Source organism: Rana temporaria, chromosome 3 (genome assembly GCF_905171775.1).
Source record: "Rana temporaria chromosome 3, aRanTem1.1, whole genome shotgun sequence".
NCBI lineage: Eukaryota > Metazoa > Chordata > Amphibia > Anura > Ranidae > Rana > Rana temporaria.
The window spans coordinates 69341435-69368899 of record NC_053491.1 but is presented as its reverse complement, the minus strand read 5'-3'; the positions used below and the strand labels follow the sequence as shown (position 1 = coordinate 69368899).

The 27465-nt window shown below is 39.2% G+C and overlaps 1 protein-coding gene across 1 annotated transcript in view; it reads right to left on the bottom strand.

Moving 5' to 3' along the window:
* The window catches only part of UNC13C (unc-13 homolog C), an 829386-nt gene that overhangs the window by 159330 nt on the left and 642591 nt on the right, over positions 1-27465 (bottom strand). The window contains exons 24-26 of the mRNA XM_040342717.1: positions 6590-6678; positions 3550-3699; positions 1489-1612 (exon numbers count right to left, since the gene is read on the bottom strand). Of these exons, the coding sequence (XP_040198651.1) occupies positions 1489-1612; positions 3550-3699; positions 6590-6678 (363 nt within the window). The remainder of the gene's footprint in view (positions 1-1488; positions 1613-3549; positions 3700-6589; positions 6679-27465) is intronic.

The following is a 27465-nucleotide window of genomic DNA, read 5'->3' as shown; positions in this document are numbered from 1 at the left end:
TTTTGTAACTGATATGTTGTAATGTGTGTGTGCCTTAAAATTCCTCTAATTATAAAATAAATCTCTTTTTGACAGGCAACAGCCAACACTGTGTGTGGCTGGTGACTTTCAACTTGTATATATCACTTGATCGCTATGTTAACTATGATGTAGTAATCACAAACCTATAATATAAAAAAAAAGAACAGTACACTAAAACAAAATTGTATATGTCCTTAAAAATATATAAAAAAGATAGGATTTTAAAGTTAGTTATAAAGTTATTGCCAAGTTAACTGACCCATTCTGAATCTGAATTATTTAACCCAGTATAAGAATTTATCAATTAACACATCTTTTTTAATAAAAATGGGATACTTTTAGAAGAAATAAAGCATGAATATATATTTCATTGAGATTAATGACAGTGAGACAACTGGTGACTCTATCATCTGTAGGCATCCTACTGATTATTTGTGCACCGTAGTGATTAGAGATGAGCTAAATGTACCTGGGTTTGGTTGGGACAGGTTCAATGAACATGATTACATTTGAACACTACTGAAGTCAACCGGAGACAAATAACAGTAATGGTCTTTTTCTAGGTGAATATAATAGGGATTGTTGGGGTCAGGGGGTGCTAGGCACTGCATTGTATTACAAATACAAAAGCAACGTTTTCACATTCCATTTGGTATGGAGTGATTTTAGTACTGTATTGTATAAAGTAAAACATTCAAAATAACATTAAGTAACATTCCTACGAAATGCCCTAACACCACCTGTAAAGTGCTGTATGTGTATTATGTAAATAACCTAATACAGCAACACTGATATTTCCAAAGAAAAATGGCAAAATGTTCAGGCATTTGTCTGAACAGCCAAGGATCGATCCAAGTTTGTGTTCTGACCATATGTTAAAGTGATTATAAAGTCTGTTTTTTTTAGGTAAAAGTAACAAACATGTTATACTTTCCTGCTCTGTGCAGTGGATTTGCACAGAGCAGCCCAGATCCTCCTCTTCCCGAGGCCCCATTCAGAGCTCTTGGCTCCTTCCTCCTGATGCGTGCACCCAAAGCAAGCAGCTTGCTATTAGGGCACCTGAGCCGAGTCACAGATCCCTGTGTCCATTCAGACATGGAGCCCGCAGCCACAGGTCCCACCCTTTTTTTCCCATTGGCTGACTGACTTTGATTGACAGCAGTGGGAGCCAATGGTGCTGCACTGCTGTCTCAGCCAATGAGGAGGGGAGGGGAGAAAGGTCCACCCCTGTTCTTTAGAAGGCTTGAAAAACTGTGCGCAAAAAAAATGACTTCCTATAGTGAGAGGCACGTAGAACTGCCCTAGGGAATTCCTACAAGGCCTAATTTCTGTAGTGGTCTAAGATCAGGCTATGCATGACACACTTATACAAAAGCAAATGTTATTGTTTTAGAAAACACTAATGCAAATTTCAAGGCAATGGCACATTTATAATAATTAAACATACACATGGGTTACATTACTTACTGTTTGATCTGTCAAAGGGGGTAGTACAATCTGTTTTTCTATTTTATTGAGGACTAATTTCCACAGCTCCTTCAAAACACGTTTCAACACAGTCTTCTCACATATTTTGGCAGACACTGATAAACTAAAACAAGTTTGAGAAAAAAAGTAAATTATAAAAATGGTCGTGCTGATCTAAAATATCACATAGCAAAGATAATGCCTTCTTCCTTTGATTTATGAGCCCAGACACATTTCTGCTATGTTTTACAGCTTGTGTTTTTACTAAAGCAGCTACAGCCTGTGTAGAAACATGTCCCCTTCCATTCTGTAGAGTGCAATCCATGCTCTCTGTGTGGAAGAAGAGGTCTAACACAACCACTACTGGGTCAGGCCTATAGTTCTGCAATCAGCAAAGCTCAGGCTCTCTACTGATTGGAGCATTCTAGTTCTGATTCAGCAGGAGGGCTGTTGGACCCCTGTGAAGGGATCCCTGCCATCCCACAGAGAGCAATGGTGGCACTCTGAAGCATGCTGCCAGGCAACAGGAAGTATATCTTAAATCATAGAAAAAGCATATTACATTTTTGTATTTTTTATTTTATTTTAGATTTTTCTTAAACACAAAATTACATGCCACCTGTATTTGCATGAGCTATGAGAGAGATCTCTTTTTCTTTCTCAGATTTTGCAAAACAGTTGCAGCTCTTGTGGTTTTTAGACACAGCTCTCTCTCTGGGGTAAGGGATATAAATCAAAGTGAATCAAATACATACAGCAACTGCTGCATACACCTCACATGCTACCCATTTTTCATACATGCGTGTAACCTGATGATCCCATTTTATTAATACAGTAAAACCTTGGTTTGAGAGTAACTTGGTTTAAAAAGCGTTTTGCAAGACAAGCAACATTTAAAAAAAAAATTGACTCGATATACAAGCGATGTCTTGATATACAAGTAGCGGCATGTCACCACTGAGTATAAAAGAGAAGAGAAGCACCTCTAAGTGTAGCAATATGGTTACATTTTATGAAGGTACAACATTTAGCAACTCACATGGTTGATGATTAAAACAGGCACATCTAAGTATGCAGGCATCCGGGGTAAAGCTGTCCACATAGATCATCCTCCGTACCACCAACGTTGTCTTCCCTTCCACTCTGCGCTCCATGAATGCTTCAAGCCTTACTTTCAGATCGCTCTACTGCAGGGTAGTCTTCCCAGTCACAATTGCAGAATGACAGCAGTGAGAGCCGGCAGTGCGGAGGACAGTCTATGTGGTCATCTTTACCCCGGATGCCTGCATACTTAAATGTTCCTCTTTTAATCATCAACCATGTGAGTTTCTAAATGTTGTATCTTCATTAAATGTAACCAAATTGCTACACTAATATTATGCTTCTCTTTTTTTTTTTACTCTGTTGCTGCAGCTAGATTTTGCTTTTACTCCCCTTGTGGAGGCTGCCATTTGTGGATGGACAATATTATTCTACATAAAGAGAAAAGATTTGACATAGAGAGAAAAGATTTGACATAGAGAGAAAAGATTAGACATTATAGAGACATGAAGAAGAGTCGACATAGAGAGACATGAAGATTCGACATAGAGAGACATAAAGAGTCGATTTTTTTTTTTTTAAAGATTCTATCGAATCTTCTTTTTTCTTTTTCTTCTTAGAACGTTCGACAGACACTATAAGCCTTCAATGACAGATTCAACCTTAATTTGGATTTTTGGATGAATGCATTTTTTTAACGAAAAACAAAATAAATAAAAACGAATTTCGGGAGTAACTAAATAAATTAATTTTTCGGACGAAAACAAAATTACGAAACTAAATATTTCAGTGTGCACATGTCTAGTTTCTATTATTTCTTATGGGGAAATTTGTTTTTATATACAAGTGCTTTGGTTTACAAGCATGTTTCTGGAACTAATTATGCTCGCAATCCAAGGTTTTACTGTACTGTATTATTCAAACACTGTTGCATATTTACTCGGTTTACAAGAAAAAAAATATTTAAACAACAAACATTAAAAGGCATTGGCGCATCAACACTGGTCAGTCAGTACTAACGTTTTATCCAGAAAATCCATCAAAGGCCGCAGTACAATTTCGGCATCCATGGCTGCGTTGCTCCTGTTTGTGGATGCGTTTCCATTGCCTCTCATCTGATTTAATTCTACACTCATTTGTCTCACACAGTCTTCAATTATGATCTGGAAACTGGAAACAGAAGAAACTTGAATTAGGTTTTTAGACTTCTTTTCTTTTGCCACCAAGTGAGATGCTTTGTCAAACACAAAGGAAGTAAAGGAAGCGTCCTACAAAGATTTTTATCATTGCCTCTTTATTTATTTTTTTCTTCATTTGGAATACTGTTTCTTTACATTTCCCTGCACTGATGTCTCCCTGTCTGCTCGTTTTTTCCATTCTATATTATGATGCTGATTGCCAGCATTGCTGTTCTGCTTTACTAAGCTTGTGCGAGTTAAAACCAATGCTGATCAAATTTTTTTCTGTCTGTGCTTCTAAATATATTGCTTCTGATGCTTCTTTTTTTTATTAACAAATTATCAATATCACAGCACTTTATTTGTAAGCTGTAGTAAGGTGAAAACAGCAGACTATTACTAATTAAATGTATCAAAGTGCCTATAGAATCAGAATAACAATTATAATATCTAATGAATAATCATAACAATAATTATTACATTTTAAAGTAGTACCACATTTAATTTATTTTATAAAAAGCAATGTAACAAGTTTAACTAAAGGACACATTTTCCAACAAGGGGTTTTATCTTTACTGTGAAAGATTTCCTTTGACTTCCTTTTGCTTCTCGTCGACAAAAAGTGAAAGAATCTAAAACTTAAAATGTGATGCCTATAGACAAACTTTAAAAGCCGTGCACATGTATTAGTGCCCTTAAAAAAACTCCAATTTGCAGAAGTACAGTTTTACCAGTGATATAAATATTTTCTCAAACATCCTTTTTGAATTGTTTTTTTTTTTTGCGGGGGAATCCTTAAGTGAGTGCAACATGCAAACAGGGGCTGTCAGTTTTGGGCTCCCAAATCCAAAAACAATCCCACTACATTGTTGTGCATTTCCTAATTCCTTTTCCAAAAACTCAAACATGCTGGACTACAGAACACTCCCTTATGGTATTGCGATTTAGATATGGGAAGGCTGTATGTAGTCCTGAAGGGGAGAGCAGGGCAGGGAAGATTGTAGAGATAGCAATGTCAGATCAAACAGTAGGTTAGGAGCTTACTGGATCTCTGGAGGGATCAACCTATATTGTACTGTACATGCAGCATTTTTAAAGGGATACAACATAGGGAAATGCCATGTGTTACACAGATGTACTAAATATGTTTGTTGTTTTGCTAGGGCATAAAGTACAGTATATTCCAAAAAAGCAGCAAATTTATTACAGGTAATAACAGAGTGTAACAATATAAAGTCAACTGATTTGCGTGCTTGGTACATGGATATAGTAAGAAGGTGCTGCAGTGCTCTGCATTTAAAGAACCTCTCCAGATTTAAGGATAGATGTTAAATTACAATATTACTTCTTTGAACCAAATAATTAACTTATTTAAAGTGAATACTATAAGCTGTTATGTGTCATTATAGTCTTTTCACATTGCACGTTATTAACAATCAACCCTGTATTTATTAATACAATTACTCTTTGTAGCTAGATTGGCAGGGCCTTTCATTAAAAAAGAGTTTATGTACGATCATCAGTTGCTGGAATAATTCATCTAATGCAAAAGCACAGAGTGGATTGCTTCTATTGGTTGATTACTGCTATAATTTTTTTGGACAAAACTCAGATTACTCCAGCTAGGACAGGTTGATAATGAGCAATTCTTAGGCCCCATACACACCATAGAATCCATCCGCAGATAAATCCCAGCAAATGGGTTTCAGCGGATAGATCCTATGGTGTGTACACGCCAGCGGATCTTTATCCGCGGATATTTCTCCCCTGGGATGGATTCCAGCAGATCGGATATTCGCTGACATGCAGAACAAATCCATCTGCTGGAATCCATCCCAACGGATGGATCCGCTGGTCTGTACAGACTCACCGAATCCATTCGTCCGAAGGGATCCCCCGCATGCGTCGCAATGATTCAACGCATGCGTGGAATTCCTTATATGACAGCGTCGCGCACGTCGCCGCGTCATAATCGTGGCGACGGCGCGACACGTCATCGCCAGAGGATTTCGGCGCGGATTTCAATGCGATGGTGAGTACACTCCATCGCATTAAAATCTGCTGAAATCCTCGAGAGGATTTATCCGCGGAAACGGTCCGCTGGACCGTATCCGCGGATAAATACTCCCGTGTGTATGGGGCCTTAGATTTAGAAACATGTGAATGCCAAAAAGAGCAAGTGTGTTCCCACATATAGAGTTGGTGTTTCCTTGAATATATGTAAGTAGAGGGCTCTGAAGTTCTCGTTTAAGTCTAAACTCATATTTTTATCATTTACACCAGATCTGGTTTTAGATAGTACCTGACCACATTCTAGACCTCCTGTAGGTAATGGGGCACCTTTTATTGTATCCAAGTACTTTGTGGTTGATTGTGATTCTGCACAAGTAAGTGTACATGGTTTGACAACAGGCAACACCTTATTACCCATTAGATCCTATTGCATGAGGCCATATAAAGGTGTGTATCAGATTTAAGTGATGAGATGTCTGCTACAGCACCTGATTTCTCTGCATTAGAAATGTGTTGGTATAAATATATTTGCAAATGCACTTCTTACTAACCGGTAAGATGAAATACGATACATAAGTCATGCAAACAATGGAACATTGTTGCTGAAACTGATTTGTGGGTGCTAAAAAAATAAAATCAGAGCTGTTGCCTGTAGAGTCACACCTCACCTTCTAAGATTATTTGTGTGATTGTTGTTTTCTTTTGAAGCATTCTCAAGTGTAACTATAGACATAACCATTTTACGGAAGCGACATAAATGTCTGCACAAGGAACACAGCTTTATCATTTATTCATTACACAAATACAAACTATTATATTCTTTATATATAAAATTAAACATTTCATAATAAAGATGCATGGGTGTTTACCTTGTGCCATATATACAGCTGAGTTCATCAAGCACTGAACTGAGCTTCACTTGAAGTTCTTTTAGCATTATACTGGCATCAGGATCCAGCTGTAAAGAGGAACATTTACACGTACATGATTAGTGCATTTTTTTTTAACACATATGAAACCCTATCTAAAACTAAGCTGACTTAAGAAGTCTTCTTTAATGATGATTTTCCCAACACTTTGCAAGAAAATCTGGGAATGATTGCTGATTGTTGAAACCTATTAGTTGATATATTGTTTCTAAAGGAATCCAAAAACACTATGATGTATTTTTGTTTACCAAACATGGGATAGCAATAGAGGGGTATTTAATGAAAAACTGCCAAGGCTTAAAGCAAAAAAGACCATTTGCATATGGACATGAGTATTTACTGATGTTTATACTCAGGATCATGTTGACATAAAGCTCCTGAGTAAAATGTTCTGTAAAGACCTTGCATAAACGTGCATAAACGTGCATAAAAGCATATACAAGTGTAAAATTCTTTAGAGACAGTATTGCAATATACAGTAGGTGCAAAAACACATGTACGCACGTAAATTACTGCACTTAAATATAGCATTTTCTAATTTTGTTTTATGACCCTGTACTCATCTCTCTTCTACTGATATATACGCAGCTGTGTGTATGGTTCCATAGATAACAATGCATCTATATCCAAATCAGTAAAAAACTCCCGTGTGCAAGAAGTATTACACTCAAGCTTTTCAGTAACTGCTATTGCCTTCTACCAACTTGCTCTTCTTTCAGTGTGCATGTTTCATTGTCGAACTGTAATGCCGCGTACACACGATCGGAAATTCCGACAAGAAAAACTTGAATTTTTTTCAGACGGGATGTCGGTTCAAACTTGTGTTGCATACACACGGTCACACAAAATTCTGACGGTCAAGAACGTGGTGACGTACAACACTACAACGAGCCAAGTTCAATGAATCCAAACATGCGTCGAATTGATTCAGAGCATGTGTGTTTTTTTTGTGCGTTGGAATTGCATACAGACGATCGGAACCAGAACCAGCTCTCAAATTTTTGCTGTCGGAAATTCCGGATAGAAAAAGTCCTAGCCTACACACGGTCAGAATTTCTCACCAAAAGCTCACATGGAACTTTTCTTGTCGGAATTTCCATTCGTGTGTACGCGGCATAAGACTTGCTAGCCTGTATTCTGTGACTAAAGGCAGAACAATCTGCTATACTGCCTACTAGTATTTTGCATATCCTGTATGTAGCACCAGCATTTACAAATGTCTTACAGAGTTCTTATTGCATGCCGTTCTTAAGAGACCCCCATATTCTTACTCAGTTTTGAAATGGTTATATTGCACTATTTAGAATAAGTCTCTCCAAAATAACACTATACAGGTGCTATTCTAGTGGTGCAAGTACATGGACTCTGATGTTCTCAGGAGGAAAATTTAAATGTTGAAGTAATAAATATTGCGAGTGATCTTAATACCTCCATGTAACAAGTTTGTACATTTAATTGTTTTTTGTACAAAATAAGTAAATTTTAGTATTTTGGTTACAGATATCACAGTGGACTCAGTTTAAAAGTAGTACTATTTCCAAATGCTTGGAACTACTGCTGTCCCCTTGGCTTCATTAGAAATCCCTTAAAGCGGATCTCCACTCTAAAGTGGAGTCCCGCTGATCGGCACCCTCCCCCCCTCCGGTGTCACATTTGACACCTTTCAGGGGGGAGGGGGGTGCAGATACCTGTCTACAGACAGGTATCTGCACCCACTTCCGGCCCTACGATACGGGCAAAAGACGGGTTTTTTCCTCGTTTCCCGTCCGTCCCCCGTTGTATGCTGGGAACACTCGGCTCCCAGCACACAGCGGGAGCCAATCGGCGGGCGCAGCGCGACTCGCGCATGCACCGTAGGGAACCGGGCAGTGAAGCCGGAGCGCTTCACTTCCTGGTTCCCTCACCGTGGATGGAGGGGGGAGCAGCAGGGTGATGAGCGATCGGCTCGTCATCTGCTGCGATCACCGCTGGACTCCAGGACAGGTAAGTGTCCTTATATTAAAAGTCAGCAGCTGCAGTATTTGTAGCTGCTGGCTTTTAATATGTTTTTTTAGTGGCACATCCGCTTTAATAATTGTGGAAAGAATATTTGTTTTTCTTTTGAGAAGTGTACATTGGGAAGCAGTTCAGTGACAAAACACAAGGAAATGTTGCTAAGAGTCTGATAAGGCTAGTGCACTGTGATCCCATGTTAATTGCCATTGACTTGACGTGTAGTTAGTAGTAACCAAGGAATTGTATTGAAATAACATGCTGTACAGAATGTTAAAAGGGACAATCAATTGATTTTAGGCTCAAAGTTAATGTGAAAGATCAGTTTGTTAAGTAGGTTATAAAATGTGCATAGTGTATAGTGTCTCTACGGTTTCAAGCACATTTATTTTGTCTAGACTTTGGAATGCTTTTTTTTTCATATTTTAATTCTGCTGTCAGTGAGCGAGTTACATAGTGAATGAGCTGTTTACAGTATTTTCAAGTTTTCAACAATGGGATTTTAGAATAAATGTTCCAATATTAAATTCAGCCTACGCTAATATTATACAGCATGGGGCCTTTAGGAATTTTAGAAGTGAAAGTAATAGACAGTAAAGTTTATACAAAATGAGTTTTGTTAATGATTGCCCACTTCTAGATTAGACAGCATTCAACATGGCCATTTACTGTTTTAAATCATCAAATTAATGTCAGTATCATTTGTGGCAAGCAATCTACAGAGATTTCATTTTACTACCACTGTTTCATTATTTTCAGAGCACAGCCTATTTTATGGATTAATGAAATATTGGTTTATCTACCCCACATGCAGTACTTTACATAGTGAGTATCTTGGCTGTAGGCTTAAAGGAGAATGGCACCCTGGACAGTAATCTGTAGCTTGACTGCAGTATGCAAGTTATTAACATCCCTAAATTTTATAGTCAGTTTAATTAGCTTCCTGGAAGAATCGAAAATATGCATATTGCTTCTGATTCCCAATATTCTGAAAAAATTAGCGGCTGACATATGATGACTGTATTAAAGGAACAAAAAAAATGTTGTTCATGCAGAATCCTTGATTTGGAAATTTGGACTGTAAGATTGGTAGTTGAAGTGTGACCCAAAAAGAGCAAATTTCGGTTCCGCGTAGGTAGAGAGGTGAAGTCCAGACAGACAGCTGTGAGTGCAGACAGGCATAAGGAGCTCATCCTAGCGCCAAGTTTCAGCAGAGTCAGAGTAAAAGATCTATAAGCCGCACATCATGAAGCAGACCCATGTGCATGAAACAAGATGAATGGCAGCCTGAGCCTGCACTCCAGCCAGGCCATGACCCTAACGTGTTTCTCTCCACCCCTTGGGAATTAATCATGGGCACTGTCCATCCCCATGAATCCATCCCCATGATTACGTTCCAAGGAGTGAAGCAAAACATGTTATGGGTGTGGCCTGGCTGGAGTCCATGCTGAGGCTGCCATTCATCTCACTTCATGTACATTGGTCTGCTTCATGATGTGCGGCCTATGGATCTTTTTATTCGACCATGGTAGTTGAAAATGTATTGGTTGTTAATGGCAGCAAAAAAGCTTTTTTTGGCATACTTTTTATAGTGCAGAGCTAGGAAACTGGGCTTTGACAAATTTGACATGACCTGGTGCCCTGTCTTTTACAACATAACTGCTAATATCTGATGTCTATATAAAGGCAGCCAGTCACTGCATTTTTTATATATGAGTTAGCTGCAAATGGCATGTGCTACCCAAAAGATTTATCAATTTTATTGTATTGTATTACTGTATGACCAAATGATGCTGTAATTTTAGAAAGCACCACAAGTCCAGAGCTCTTTTTTTTGCAATGTATCAACTGCAACAGCAGGCTGGAGCATAATATGGTTTATTCAGTACAGCGTGTAAAGGGAAAATCGTTGTCACCCCTAGAAAAACCATCAGAACTTACTAAAGTTAGTAAATCATGGATGCATATTGGTTGGTTGGTTGGTTGGTTGGTTGGTTGCCATGGGAACTACTCTTTGCATTTTTGTTTCCTGCCTTATTTTATTGTCTGAGCCTATGGACCATGCCACACTAGCAAACTTGCAGCAAAATACTGTAGCAGATGCAGAGCTTATTCATAATTTTCTTTGTGGCTAGTCATAGGGGTTGATGAACTAAAAGCAAATAGGTTGTACACTTTGCAAGAGAAGTTGAACTTTGCAAGGGAATTTGCCCCAGAACTTAGTGAATGTGGTGACATTTCACTTTACAATGAAGACCTTCACCTCATTTACTAAGCTCTGAGGAAAATTCCCTCTAATTTTCTTTAATAAACCAATTCCATAGAGTTGCTTCTATAGCTGCACAAAATGCTTGTCTATCCAGCTACAAATTGTTGGTGTGCCAAGATCATCAATGTCTGCATTGGATAACTAGCTCTTAACATAGCTCAACTTCTGCTATACACATTCCTGGAATCCCAGCAACAAATGAATAAGTATATGTGACATGACTCTTAAAAAAATTCAGGGTTAGATATATGCTTCTGTCAAGAGATGCAGTAAAAAGCTTTTTTTCTGAAATGGCTACAATATTATGCAACTATGCCATTTTAGATACAATAGCAGGCCGTACATGGGTTGAATTCCGAACAAATTTTATGTAGAAAATCAGAAATTTTGTGTGTTTTGTGATCCAATAGTGTCAACACAGGTCCAAAATGAATAGCACTGTGGTTGGTTTGTTACAGTGTATTTCAGTAGTGCACTGTAAAGGTCTGGTATCATCTGGTATTTTAAGAAAGACCTCTTGCCTAAATAATATTGAGAATTGTCGATGACATCACTTGAGAGATACCAACTCTTTATAAAAAACTGACCTGTCATTTGGTAGGAGTAAAGCAATGAGAACAGACATGTGTAAAGGATTGGGTTTTGTCCTTCAGGTTGTCAGCAGGCATTAGGTATCATGAGCCATGTGGGTTTACATCAACAGGTGAAGTTATTCACGGTGGATTTACACCATGGACTTGTCAAAAACTGTGTCTGTCTTTGTTTATAGTTACCTTTTTTTTCTGTGAATGTGTAAGCAGTGCTTTAAGTGGGCCGGAACGCGGCGGTACTCAGTACCGCCACTTCCAAAAATGGCCCTGGAGAGTACCAGCACCTCTCCGTGCACCCAGTACATGGGTTTCCGGTACCGGAATGCAGCGGAGAGCTATCTACAGCATTGTAGTGGCTGGCCGGCGCTGGGCGAATTACATCGCGCACCGTCTCTCTCCTCCATAATGTCATTGGCTGGGCCGGCCATCAGCTAGTGGAGGGGGGCGGGCCATGTGCAGAGTACGGCTTGAGCCGTACGTGCAGGCGCAGGCAGGGAGTTGACCTCACGTTAGGTGACGTCAACTCCTTTCCGCGCGCCTGTGAGGAGCGATCAGTGCGGCGTGGTGAATGTGAGCGGGTGACTGGCCCTCCTAGGAGTCAGGACGGTGCAGCAAAGTGAAAAACACCAGACTTTGCTTTGGATCTGAACTTCTGAAGTACAGAGTACTGGTGAGTGTTTTGTTGCTACCTATGGATGCTCACAGACTGATATGTATACACTTCTCCTATCAATTTATCATGGCTCGTTTCAGACAGCCATGCAGACTTGCCCTGTTATTTTCCTTTTATGTTTATTTTAAACCGTCTTGAAAAGTAGGAAGATGTTCATTGTAGGATTATTGTTGCAAGCTTGCACATGGACTGCTCAGAGTCCATGTAATGTAATTTTAGCAGAAAATGCACCAATATATTGCAAACCATAGCTGCTATATTGGTGTATTTTCTGCTAAAATTACATAAACCAGCTGAGAGAGTGGGTAACCGCTCAAAGAGAACCAGGTAATCTGATTCCTGTGGTCCGAGCCAAGGGTGCAGGCAGTGCAATCAAAATGCAGGTTAGGATGAAGGAAAAAAGGTGGGACAGCCGCACTCCAAAAAAACTCCTCCTTTAATTAAAAATCACAAAATACATGCCACAGCAAAAAACAGCACAACAAAAGAAAAGCTGACGTTTCGCACTATGCCTTAGTGCTTCTTCATAGCTATGAAGAAGCACTAAGGCATAGTGCGAAACGTCAGCTTTTCTTTTGTTGTGCTGTTTTTTGCTGTGGCATGTATTTTGTGATTTTTAATTAAAGGAGGAGTTTTTTTTGGAGTGCGGCTGTCCCACCTTTTTTCCTTCATCCTAACCTACATAAACCAGCTGATGATGTCAGAAACTAAAAAAAGAGAAGATAAAATGGACACAAAGCATGACAAGGGACAGACACCACAGAAAATAGATAGAATAATGGATGTTATTCATCAGTCACTCTGAGCAGTCCATGTGCAAGCTCACAGACTGATATGTATACACTTCTCCTATCTATTTTATGTGGTGTCTGTCCCTTGTCATGCTTTGTGCCCATTTTATCTTCTCTTTTTTTAGTTTCTGACATCATCAGCTGGTTTATGTAATTTTAGCAGCAAAATCAAATGTTAGGTTTCGTCTAAGAGAGGGTTTGTAAAATATATATATTTTCATGTTCAGTATTGGGGGGGGGAGCACCGGCGCCTAATAGAGTACCGGCACCTCTTTTGGCCCACTTAAAGCACTGTGTGTAAGGATACAATGTACTCCTTATTCTTTCACATGTGGGGACCAGTATCTGGGCACCACTCATTGTTAAAGGTAGCTTCCAGTTTCTGACAAGCTCCCCCCCCACAGATTCCCACAACCACTGGGTCAGGGCTGTGTGGAGAAGGCCCTTGTCTTCATCAGCATAGTCCCCCAGCAAGGTACCCTCCCATGTTGAGGGCATGTGGACTGGTTTGGTTTATGATGGGGTGCCACATGCTTGCCCCCTGCCCTCCCTTAAAATAGATACCATATATACAGTTTCTGATATAGAATTTACAGGTGTACCCATGCCATTTTTTTGCAGGGGCCCCAAGCTGTTTTATTTAACTATCTCCTCCCTTTGTTACATGGTCAGGATTCCTGGCCATGTATGTAAATGGGTTAGTGACATCACTGGTGGTAGAGGTCACCGCAGTGCCTGTTCCCACTGGCATCCTTAACAAACACTGACAGCGAAAAGCTATTATATATAATAGGTCAGTAATATCGCTACTATACATTATATACTGAATGGGTAACTATTCAATCATTAGTCTAAATGCCAGGGTTTGATCAGAACATGTTGTTAAGACTGAACCATAAGGTCATATATAGTGCTGTCATGCTATTATCTCTAATTATCGCTAATCATCCCCAGCAGTAAGAAAGCAGAAGCAAATGTGATCTGTGAGTATCTGGAAAGTAAAAGTGATCATGCATCTTTGTTCATACACTTCCTATTATAGACTGAAAATGTTGTTTTCTCTTTCTCCCAATTGAGTTTCTGGATTATCACCCTGTTAAGCCGGCCCATCAACACTGACTCCTGCAGACCCATTGTGTTCTCCTGCCGGGGGGGGGGGGTTCAGGGGACCTTGTCCCTGGACTAGGACGCACTAGGAAACTGTTGGATCCAGTTTGGAATTCCAGTAACTACATAGTTTGGAGACAACACTAATTGCACAGACTTATATACTCTCCCCGTCTGGTATGCAACCAGGATTTTGGAGAGATCTTATTTCCCATTGAAAAATACCTATCAACTGGTCCATCTATGCTTCCTCACAGTGCGTCCTCAGAGGGGTGACAACACTATTTTAGGGGGCTTTTTCTGTACCTGTGCAACCTAGGTTGCATGTGTATCGCTAAGGAAGGACGGAACTTCTTCACGCCCTTTGTGAAATCAGCATTGGCCAAGCTGTATAACATCTAGTTTGAGCTTGCAGTCCCCGATTTGTCCCACTCCTAGGCAGAGAACATGGTTCTAGCTGTCTATGAAACTAGAATTTTGGTGTCGTTTTAATCAATCAGCCACTAAACGTCCATGAATACGTGCATATATATGCGTGAATGATATCGCTGCCATCATAGTGCAATATCCCACCCCTGAAGAAGAGGTTCTACCAACAAAGAGACAACTCGAAAAGTTGGGCCTTCTGTCTCACCCTATAGGCAGAGTTGGGTCCTGCATTGTCACTATCATTTGTCATTTATTATCTGTCATTTACGCTTGTGCTTTTTCCCATCTGTGCCCTACATTCATCTGGATGTGTGGTTCTATTTTGAGATGCAGCTGTATATTCTTTATCTATATATGAAAAAAGAGGAGGTACTCACTGACTTATGTCAAACATTTGTAATGGCCACATCCCTCAATCAATACTGTAGACACAAAGAGAGTATCACCCCTAGGTTGGACTTTAAAGGCCAAACAAAGTTTAGAAGGAAAAATCGTTTTTTAATAAGAAATGGGTACACATAATGGCACTTGATGATGGTACACACAGCAAGCACCCACGGTGCATGTAAAAACAACAAATATACAAATACAAAACAATGACAATAAAACAGCACGTATGCCACAAGAGGTGGCAGATGGACAAAAAACTCTCCTAATTGATGATATGTATATGCCCGATGCATTTCTGGTTGTAGACCGTCATCAGGTGCCACGGATGAAGAGTAGTACAATTGTGGTTCTTTTTTACACAAACCACGTCATTTTCTGGATATAGACTCTTCCTGGCTGCAGGATTATATAGAGATAGGGTTGCGTCTGAGCGTTCCTCAAGCCCAGAGGGATGGGGAATAGATGGGCCCAGGGCCTTCCGGTTTAATGATAACCAGGTTGCGTCCAAATCCAAAGCCTAGGCACCTGGACACTAGGGGAAACGCCACTCTCTACCTTTTGAACTCTGGACCTAGAGAGTTAGTGGGTATACTAAGACTCCAACAGGGATTCAGGTTTTTTGGATTTGGAATTGGCAGGACGCGACCTGGTTATCATTACACCGGAAGGCCCTGGGCCCATCTATTCCCCATCCCTCTGGGCTTGAGGAACGCTCAGACGCAACCCTATCTCTATATAATCCTGCAGCCAGGAAGGGTCTATATCCAAAAAATGACGTGGTTTGTGTAAAAAAGAACCACGATTGTACTACTCTTCATCCGTGGCCCCTGATGATGGGCTACAACCAGAAACGCGCTGGGCATATACATATCATCAATTAGGAGAGTTTTTTTTGTCTATCTGGCACCTCTTGTGGCATACATGCTGTTTTATTGTCATTATTTTGTATTTGTATATTTGTTGTTTTTACATGCACCTTGGGTGCTTGCTGCGTGTACCATCATCAAGTGCCATTATGTGTACCCATTTCTATTAAACAACTATTTTTTACTTCTAAACTTTGTTTGGCCTTTAAAGTCCCACCTAGGGGTGATACTCTCTTTTTGTCTTTTATCTGTATATATTCGTATATTTTTTTTAATAAATCAAGTCTATTAGAACCTTTTGGTATTAATTCATATTTTTTCATTAAGTTACCGTATTTTCCGGCGTATAAGACGACTTTTTGGATGCAAAAAAATGCATCCAAAGTCGGGGGTCGTCTTATACGCCGGGTACGGTCTCCGTGCAGCTGCGATCGTCATAATTTCAAAGCTGCGCGCCATCTTCTCAGCACGTCCTCGCTGTCCTGTGATAGGCGGAACAGAAATCTTCCCAGCAGCGCCTCTGTTCTGTTTTCCGCCTATCACGGATGCCTTCTCATTCTCGGACGAGATGAGAAGGCATCCGTGATTGGCGGAACACAGAACAGAGGCGCTACTGGGAAAATTTGCGTTCTGCCAATCACAGGACACGCTGAGAAGACGGTGCGCGGCTTTGAAATCATGGACGCTCGCAGCAGACGGAGACTGTCACCGGCCTGCAAAACGTGAGTGATGGCACAGTGGGGGGGAAAGTGGGGGCATGCAATGTGATGGCACTGTGGGGGCATGCAATGTGATGGCACTGTGGGGGAATGCAATGTGATGGCACTGTGGGGGCATGCAATGTGATGGCACTGTGGGGGCATGCAATGTGATGGCACTGTGGGGGCATGCAATGTGATGGCACTGTGGGGTAAAGTAATGTGATGGCACTGTGGGGGTATGTAATGTGATGGCACTGTGGGGGCATGTAATGTGATGGCACTGTGGGGGCATTTAATGTGATGGCACAGTGGGGGCATGTAATGGCACAGTGGGGGCATGTAATGGCAAAGTGGGGGCATGTAATGGCACAGTGGGGCTTGAAAAAAAGGGGGTAGTCTTATACAGTGAGTATATCCCAAAACCAAAAATGTTCCTGGAAAATTAGGGGGTCGTCTTATACGCCGGGTCGTCTTATACGCCGAAAAATACGGTATTTAGCCTCTCCAATTTAAAGTTCCAATTGAGGAAACACACTGTTCTGAGTGTATGCTGGGGGGTTCAGGGGAAGCCATCCCATTTGGGAGAATACAGACGTTATTGCTAGCGGCTTTAGCAGCCACTAGCAGTAATCACATGTAAAATCTGTCAGGATGGTTGTACCCAGAGTGATCAATCAATCAACTTGGGTACATTCACCCTGCCCATACATGGTTCATGCTGAACAGGACGAGATTTGAACTGTCTATGGCCCGACTTTACACAGGCTTCCTAAGGAGATTACAGGCGACTGTTTGAACACATTAAACAAACATGGTCCACTATCAGTGAACCCAATCACAGAAATACCATGATATCATTACTAGGGTGCATGCAGACAGGAAGTGATTGTAAAGAGGCTGCTGGTGTTCAGCAGCACTAAGATGTAACACTGGGGGTTAAAAAGGCAACAAAAAAATTGCTTTCCTATAAATAAAATGGCAATTGTATATGCTATACAATACACTACTAACAAACCAAATGTCATTCATTTAGGGTTAATATCTACTTAACAACTTGCCGACCGCCTCATGCAGATATATGATGGGAAAATGGTTCGCTTTTGCGAATCGCCATATGGACACATCTGTACCTTTAAGGGAGATAGCGGTTGTGCGCATGCCCGCTGCACGACAGGGAACCCGATCACCGCCAGCCACGCGTGATCACATGCATGAGAGCAGTAACAGGGATTTGTGTGTGTAAACACACAAATCCCTGTTCTGTCAGGAGAGAAGAGACATATCATCTGTTCCTACTAAGTAGGAACGACAATCTGTCTCCTTCTCTAGTCAGTCCTATCCCCTCACAGTTAGAACACATCTAGGGAACACACATTTAACCCATTGATCGCCCCCTAGTGTTAACCCCTTCCCTGCCAGTGACATTTACACAGTAATCAGTGCATTTTTATAGCTCTGATCGCTGTATAAATGTCAATGGTCCTAAAAATGTGTCAAAAGGGTCCGATCTGTCCACCGCAATGTCGTAGTACCGCTAAAAATAGCTGATTACCACCATTACTAGTAAAAAAAAAAATAATACAAAAATTAAATAAAAATTGCATACATCTTTCCCTATGACTTTTGTGCAAACCAATCAATATACACTTATTCTGATATTTTTTTTACCAAAAATATGTAGAATAGTATATATTGGCCTAAAATGAGGAAGAAGGTTGTTTTTTAAAAAAAAAAAGGGGATATTATAGCAAAAAGTAAACAATATTGTTTTTTTCTCAAAATGTACGTTCTTTTTTTTGTTTATAGCGCAAAAAATTTAAATGATGATGAACAAATACCATCAACAGAACGCTCTATTTGTGGGGAAAAAAATACGTCAATTTTGTTTGGGTACATCGCTGCACAACTGCGCAATTGTCAGCTGAAATCACGCAGTGCCGTATTGCAAAAAATGGCCTGGTCATTTCTGGCTATTCTATCAGAATCTCCTTTTATAATATGCAAAAATTATAGGAAGAAGTATTCCATAGCCTTAACAAACTGATAATGTACCATATTTATCGGCATATAACACACACAGGCGTATAACACGCACCTTAACTTTAAGAGGGCAGTTTCAGGAAAAAAACTTTCCATGGCCCCTCTGCGTACAGTATATCACGCAGGCACAGTTTACCCTCTATTTTCAGGGAAAAAAAGTGAGTGTTATACGCCAATAAATACAGTAATTCAACTAATTATAGCCAATATGTATTCATAGCTCTTTGTGTGCACGTTTAGGTGAGTATGCTCACATACAGCTATGAAAATTCTTAAATAAAATGTAGCAGCTTCATGTATTTATATGATTGGCTATAAAGTATTATTATTAATAAGCAACTTTTTATTCAGTAGCTGAGTTTTCTTGTAAAATTGGTTCTAGCTATAATGACAAACAATGACTTCATCTTTTTTATGCAGCTAAGATATAAATGTATTTTTCCATCTTATTACTTGTAGGCAACTTTGAATGAAACTAAACCAAAACAGAGACTAAAATCTTTAAAATAATTTAGAATATAACAATTTCTCTGTAATGTAGAATTTTTGAAGCCAATACGTTCATATGCTTATTATTGATTGATAATTATATGACATGAACAGTAGTTTTTAGTATTGTCAAAAGAGAAGAAAGGCTTTGTAAGTGTATTACCTCATGTCAGGATTCATTGTAATATTGTTACAAGGAACTTGTCGAGATGATCAAGGACAGCAAACTGCAGAAACAAGCTGGCATGGTTTAATCACTACACTATTACAGGCTAAAAAGGTTTATCATTGCATCCCTCTGGTGCAGGAATGAAAAATCTTCCACTCTGGCTTTAACTCAGTTGAAAGTAATGGGCTTTTTAATTGATACTTCTGGGCTCCTTTGCCCAAGGGCAAGATGAATTTGCAAGAATCCATCTTGCCCTTGCTTACAGACATATGGGTATGCATATATATATATATATATATATATATATATATATATATATATATATATATTTCAGTCTGGGCCATGATATTGTTTGCTTATATCAGAATAATGCCATTTACTCCATTCAGAATAATGTAAAACATCTCCACGTGCATGACTTTGTAAGTGACTACAGTTTATTAATTTGTTCCTGTAGCACTTCCTTGGCTGCCAGACATAAATTTATATTTGTATTTATTGACATTTATGTATCAATACTAAAAAAAAGAATGGCTTGCAGTAAAGAATGAAAATGTGTTCTTGGAAATTATTTGTGGGATCTATACAAAAGGATGGAAATTATTTATTATGTAGTATATTAGTCGCAGGCTGCCCCTCCCTGCACGACTACAAGAAGAGATATGTAATGATAACAGGAAATATGTTTTCTGTATGTCCTTTGAAAAACACGCTGAATGTATGCAAAACTGAACAAGCAGTCTTCAGTGAAATAGGGACTAACAAGAATAAATTATACTTGCATTCCTTACTCCTAATTTTGATAAATTAAATGGTCTTTCTATCCAATTTATTTATTGGTAATTGCCCCCTGTTTTTTTATGTCTTTGATACTTCAACTGTGACAATTTTCTGCCGTAGTTTGCGAGTGTGTTCTTTACCTGGAAAGAATTGTGTGTTCCTGTTTTGTTTTTTTATATTATAAAACAAATATACAGGTAAAATGGGGCCCCTTCATAATGGTCAGAGCAGATGTGATGATCCCGGGACGCAAGAGAAAAAAACATACAAAAAATATACAAAAATGCAAAGATTGCAGGGATTGACCATTTTTATTTTTATTTGGAGATAGCCACTCCCGCAGTTTTGTTAACAGTAGCTTTATGTTCGCCACCGCCAGCGAGTGCTGTGTCTAACCTCAACCTTTGAAACCTTTGATTTCCCTACCTGATGCTAGACCAGTACATGTCTATGTCTACTTATATACCATCCACTGTACCTTAATTATTCCTATTACATTTAAGCATTAATAAACACATTTAACAAGAGAAAAAATACTATCTGTATAAGGCATTATTTAAAGTGACACTAAGCTCTGGTCTACAGTAAAAAAAAAAATTATATTTAAGTATGTATCCTTAAAGCGAAGCTCCACCCTAAAGTGGAACTTCCACTCAACAGAACCCCCCCCCCCTCCGGTGTCACATTTGGCACCTTTCAGGAGGGAGGGGTGCAGGGGGGTGCAGATACCTTTGCACCCACCTCCGGGAACACACTGCGGGGACCTGCAGGTAGTGCGTCACTCCCCCCCCCCCCGTTGTGTTCTGGGAAACACACAACTCCCAGAACACAGCAGGGGATCAGTGAGGATGGCGCAGCGCGTCTTTCTCATGCTCAGTAGGGAATCGGGCAGTGGAGCCGCAACGCTTCACTTCCTGATTCCCTCACCGAGCATGGCGGTGGGGAAAGCAGAGAGACCAGCAATTGCTCGTCTTCTGCTGCCGACGTTGCTGGACTCCAGGACAGGTAAGTGTCCATTTATTAAAAGTCATCAGCTGCAGTATTTGTAGCTGCTGGCTTTTAATATTTATTTATTTTTTTACAGCGGAGCTCCGCTTTAACTCAAGAAAGCCCCTTCTATTATTCTCAATCTTGTTTTAATCTCCAAATTCTTTTTTCCCCCTTTTTTTTTGCTGCTGTAATCTGACTTCTTGTCTAAGATTGCTACATTCTTTCTAAATGGTCCCACTGTATGTAGAATGGTTGCCATCCTCTTTGCTCACTTCCTAGATGGACTAAGGACTATAGGGTTTGTAGTGCATAGAGCAGTGCACATGACTGAAACTAATATGAAATGAGTGGGAAAAAGAGAGGTTACAAAGAAGCAGAAAAAAAAAACACAGTAAGAAACTTTTTCATGAAAAACAGATTACAGAGCCATTAACCAATGCATGTCCATTGATTTGTTTTGAAGAATAAGGATAGTGTCACTTTAAAAAAAAAAGAACGCATAGAATTTTGTAGACAATTAATTGATAGTGTGTTGTATATGGTGACTCTACTGTAGTCCCTTGGCCTCTATATTTGCTAGTACTAAATTGATCAAAAATGTTTTGTTTTTATGTCTTGCAAATCAGCGATCCAAGCTTTAAATCAGGTTTTCCCACTGGTTTCCACTAGAAGTACAATATTAATTACGATCTTTATGTTAAAGGGGCTTTAAATGTATGTAGCAATGTGCACAGAGTTAAATGTATTTGGGGCCATCGGGCAGTGCAAAGAAGTAGGAGCAGATACAAGTCCATACACCTTTTCTTATATATGTCCAGCTATAATTGTTTTTTCTTTTTGAATAGAGTGGGGAAGGGTACGAACCTATGTTGAGTTTTTATTATTATTGGGGCTCCATTAGGGATATTTCATCTTGCTTCCTGTCTGGTGAAACTGTTATCACCCTGACAATAAGTGAAGGCAAATCTCTTTAAAAAAGCACAAGAAAGCAGTAAAAACCTGACAGGGGTTCTGATTTCTCCCCACTCCATCCAAAACTAAAAAAAATGTTTGACTTGACATACACTTTAAGGATTGGTTCACACTAGCCCAACTCAAAAGTTGCATGACTTTCAGTGCAACTTTGGAGTCCGACTTTGATGCGATTTTTTTTCAGATCAAAGTAGTGCAGAAAACTTTTCTAAAGTCGGACAGATGTTTGTAGTATCAGTTAAGACAGCGCTCATAGGGAAACATTGAATTTTACGTCATCTGAGTTGGGGTGTCACAAGTTGGATCCTATGTCGCATTAGTGTGAACCAAGCCTAATAGTTTAAAATAAAGTTTTACTTTATCAATACTAGGTCCCTATGGTTTTCCATTCTGAACAATTAAAACCTTACTATTCAGGGCATCTTTTATGAGCACCTTGTACACTATAAATTGTTGAGCATATCAGTCAGCATTCCTTGTATAGGCAACTTCAGTCTGAAAAAGTGGTTAAGTATCATATAACACGTTTGGACATCATGGTATTAGGATGGCATTGGAGATTTAGTTCAGCAACAGGGTGCCTTCCAGAGATTTAGGCTGTCAATCAAGTTCTATTTGACTACAGACAGTATTTTCTGAAGAGGAAATAAATCTTAGGGATATAATTTGTTTACTGCAGCTTTCAGATATACGGTAGATAACAAGAGTCTGATTTTAGTTCTAAAAAAGACTGACTCGAAGCATTCCCCTCTATCGCTTTCCTTCCAAGACAAAATCATAACATTGCATGACAGCGATGACCTGTCTCCAAGCAATAAGAACAGACGCTATCTTCAAACCAAGTTTTCATATAGACTCAAGTGAGCAATTTGACAGAAATAAGGCAAGCAAACTGTGCTATTTACTTTCAGTATAAGAAGCTCAGTAATATGATCTTTGCTGCTCCATCTTTACAAGGCTGTCTTTTATAGCCATGAGAAAGCAAGCCAACATTTCAATTGTCATGCTTACTGTGCATTTTCCTGAAATATACACATTGTAACAAAAAGCTACATTGTATGTGCTTTTTGTTAGTATATTAATAAATATCTGTTTTATTAATATAGTAAGGAAGAAAGCAGGCAGTTTTAAAAAGTAAATGTAAATACAGGTAGAAGGTAAAACATATACTTTTATGATGTTAGGATACAAAGACATGCTGTCAAATTGGTATCTGTGTTCACCAGTGGAGGGCTGGATAATGTTGGCTAGTAGAGAGCTAGCAAGTCTTAATTTTCAACAGCTTTACCCTCCAGGTATTGTTCTAGTTTTGACTATTACCACTTATTGTAACAGAGAGATTTTTTACCAAAAAGGGCAAAGATCCTGGACAAACGAGTCATTATGTGCTCAATTCTAAAAGCATTTTGTATTTCAAATTGGAATATAAATAGTTTTTTAGGGGCCTTACAAATTGTATAGGGGGCCAACCTAGTACCACATCCATCAGTTATTTAATAATTCAAAACAAACAAAGATACAAATTTGGACTTTAAAGGTATCATGAGAGGTACTAAATATATATATTAAAATAGATGCGTATTTATTGAACAAACAAAATTAAGATAAAAATAAGATACAATTATATTTAAATATAATGGTGGATCTATATACTTTTTTTAATTGTACGTTAGTTTATGTAATAAATACGTATCTTTAATATGCAATTGGCTGCTCTCATGATACCTTTCAGCCTAGGTTCACACTGCTGCGAATTCAAAATCGCGGTAAAATGCGCGATTTTACCGCGATTTTGCCACAATTTTGCCGTGATTTCGGCCGCAATTTAATGTAAATCGCAGCCCGAAATCACAAAAAGTAGTACAGGAACTACTTTTTGAAATCGCAGATGCGGCCTCGCACTGATTAGGACAGTGCCATTGCCGACAATTGCCGCCGATTTGAGATGCGATTTGACATGTCAAATCGCATCTCAAATCGTTCCAAATCGTACCCAGTGTGAACCAGGGCTAAAGTCCACATTTCGTTTGGATTTATAATTAACTGATGGATGTTGTACTAGGTTGACTCCTATTTAATTTTTAAGGCCCCTAAAAAAAACAATTAAATTTCCAATTTGAAATACAAAATGCTACCAGAATTGAGCACATTACGACTCATTTTGACTAGGTTCTTTGCAATCTTTGGTCAAAAATCTCACTGTCAGAATAAATAGTAATAGTCAAAATTAGGACTTTTAGGAGGCTGTTTTTTCCCTAGCTTTTATCCAGAAATTAATCCAATTATGCTGACTCCTTTTCTCAAGTATCAGTGAAAGATACTGAATACTTGTTTACACGGGCCTTCTAAAATTTTTAGATAAATACTATGGGCATGGTGTATATCCTATGGGCTGTGTAACACTCCGGGAGGAGTGGAGTGCAGACATTTGTAGAATAGTACAGCCCAGGGAACTTTTCCAGCCCTCCTCTGCTGGCCCCTACCTCTTAGCTTTGGCTCTTCAATATCTGTATGATAATAATATGAAACAATATTTTTTTTCAACATGTGATATGCCCTAAAATTTCTTAGACAACTCTGGGCACTGGTTTAGAAAGTGCATCAAAGTGTATCAAATCCATTTTGTTTTCTAAAGCTGTCTGCAATTATCGGAAAAACAAGGAAGAATAGTAGAAATAATTAGCCACTTTACTGGCAGAACGGAGACAGGTTATACAGTGTTCTGTCAAGAAGAAAGTGGTTCAGGGCACAGGGTTTTGGTGTAATCCAAGCAGAAAACATCTCCTCGGTATCCTAACATCATGCAAACTGATAAAATAAACACAGACTACATACGGTATCTGATTTTGTCTGGTTATTGAGGAGTCAGTAACTGAGCTGAAATTTAACCGCTGTGCAAATAAGCCAGCACCAGCAACTTTTCCTTAGGCTGTTTCATTTTGTATCAAAAACACCATTTGAATAAAATATAGTAATATTATGCCTCTTCAGCCCACACTGATCTTCCGATATGCTTCTGGAAAAACAATCAATTGTACTTGCTGAAATAAGATACAAACTAAATAAAAAAGTACCAGTTTAAAAGCATACAGTGGCACCAGCTGACTAAGCAGTAGTAAGCTGCAATGTGAGATTTACATGCCAATGCTTAGCACCAGTTAGTCAGCACCTTAGAAAACCATTCCTCATCATGCATAGCCAGCATGTAGGAGCATATAGTGACATGGCTCTGCCTAAGATGTTAGGAATTTTCTATTATTAGAGGAACACAGTCTTTAGGTTGTCTCTCTATCTTTGTCTCGTCCAGCTTATTTTTTCAATTTATTTGCATTGATCAAATAATTAAAACACATGGGCCTTTAAATAATGCAGTGCAATATATTGTAATCTGATTTAAGTTTCTCTAATCATGTCAGTTTATAGAGGGCCTATAGTCAGTCACCTATACAGTAGGATGTGCCCTGTCTTTTTAAATTAAAAGTTAGTAACAGATGTTGAGCACTTTATTTTCCTCCCACCCAATTGAATTGTAAGGATGGGCAAATCTGCCTACATTTGATTTGTGGGGAGATGATCAAATCCTGATTGAAATTCATGAAACCTAAATGTATCATTGAACTGAAGGATACTGTATGGGTTAGGGGCTGGGATAGCAAATCTATGAATTCTGGCAATTGTTTAGTCTTTAGAAAGCACTGCCATGGGTATATATAATAAAGCAAAAAAAGGCCAAGTTTACCATTTTGGAAAAAATAATAAATGCACATATTTTTCGCAGCCAATCCTGCCATTGGCTCACGCTGCTGTCAATCATATCCAATGACGCGGCACGTTGGGGGGCGGGCCCGAGTGATACAGTGAGCGGCTATAGCCGCCGGCTGTATCACGGGAGCGCGTCCACAAGAACTTTCCACCATGCGAGAGAGCTTGCATGAAGGTGGAAAGTTCTTCTGGGGGGGGAGCTGAGACAGCCGCCAAGGGACCCCAGAAGACCAGGTTCGGGGCCACTCTGTGCAAAACGAGCTGCACACTGGAGGTAACTATGACATGTTTGTTATTTAAAAAAAAAAAATTATTCTCTTTAGTGATCATTTAAGTACAGTATGGGTGGAACATGTAACACGTTCCATAAGGTGAACTTATCCTTTAAAAATACTATACAGCAAGGGGAGGGTTCTTTTAATGTGACTTTGAGAGCGATGCAAAAAAAAAAACACAAATCCTTTTAATTACATGCATACTACAGTGATTTCCAGCATTGCCAGGGATCCCAAAAGTATAGCATATGCATACTTACGTTGGTTCAAGCTGGGCCAATGTAACTATGCAATGCTAGCCATACCTGGAATTCAGCTTTAAAGTAAAACTCCAGTTTAATTACATATTTAAATACACATATAAGTGCCCGAACAATAATTGTATTATAATCGTATTTTAATTACCTTACTAGGGCAATCAATAGAAAGCTATGATTTTCTGCATTTTCCTTTTTTTTCTGCTATGACTACAGTTTGTGGTCAGGATTCTCTAATATCACAACTCCTCCGGTAATTAGTTCACTACAGCTCCCAGCAGTCTGCTTCAGCTCCAATTACAGATGGCCTTACATGGATTAAGATTATCAAATCTTCATCAATATCAATATGTTGACTACTCTGGGGTTTTTAATGTTGGTGTGCTACTTAAATATTGTTGTAAAGACCAGGGGTTTAGGAAAAAAAATATTAAAAAATCTAGGACTGATCCTATTAAGAGAGGATCTTCCAAATAAAACTCCCAGGTAAATACCAACATTTTGACAAAATGGGACCAGTAACAATCATCTTGAAATTGTGATACGGTCCTTGCAATGTATATTGCATCCGGAAAGTATTCACAGTGCCTCATTTTTGTTACAGCCTTATTCCAAAATGGATTATGACAACATGAAAGAAGTTTGTTTGAAATCTTTTCAAATTTATTAAAAAACAAAAAAAATCACATGTACATAAGTATTCCCAGCCTTCCTCAAAACTTTGTTGAAGCACTGTTGACATCAATTACAGCCTTAAGTCTTTTTGAGTATGATGCTACAAGCTTGGCAAGCCTATTTTTGGCAGTTTTTCCTATTCTTCTTTACAGGACCTCTCAAGTTCCATCAAGCTGGATGGGGGACGTCGGTGCACAGCAATTTTCAGATCTCTCCAGAGATGTTCAGTCAGGTTCAAATCTGGGCTCTGGCTGGGCCACTAAAGGAAATTCACAGAGTTGTCCTGTAGCCACTCCTTTTTTATCTTGGCTGTGTGCTTAGGGTGGGTGTCCTGTTGGAAGATGAATCTTTGCCCCAGTCTGAGGTCCAGAGCACTCTAGAGCAGCATTTCATCAAGGATGTCTCTGTACATTGCTTCATTCATCTTTTCCTCGTTTCGGATGAGTCTCCCAGTTCCTGCCACTGAAAAACATCACCACAGCATGATGCTGCAACCACCATGCTTCACTGTAGGGATGATATTGGCCAGGTGATGAGCGGTATCTGGTTTCCCCCAGACATGACGCTTGCCATTCAGGCAAAAGAGTTCAATCTTTCTT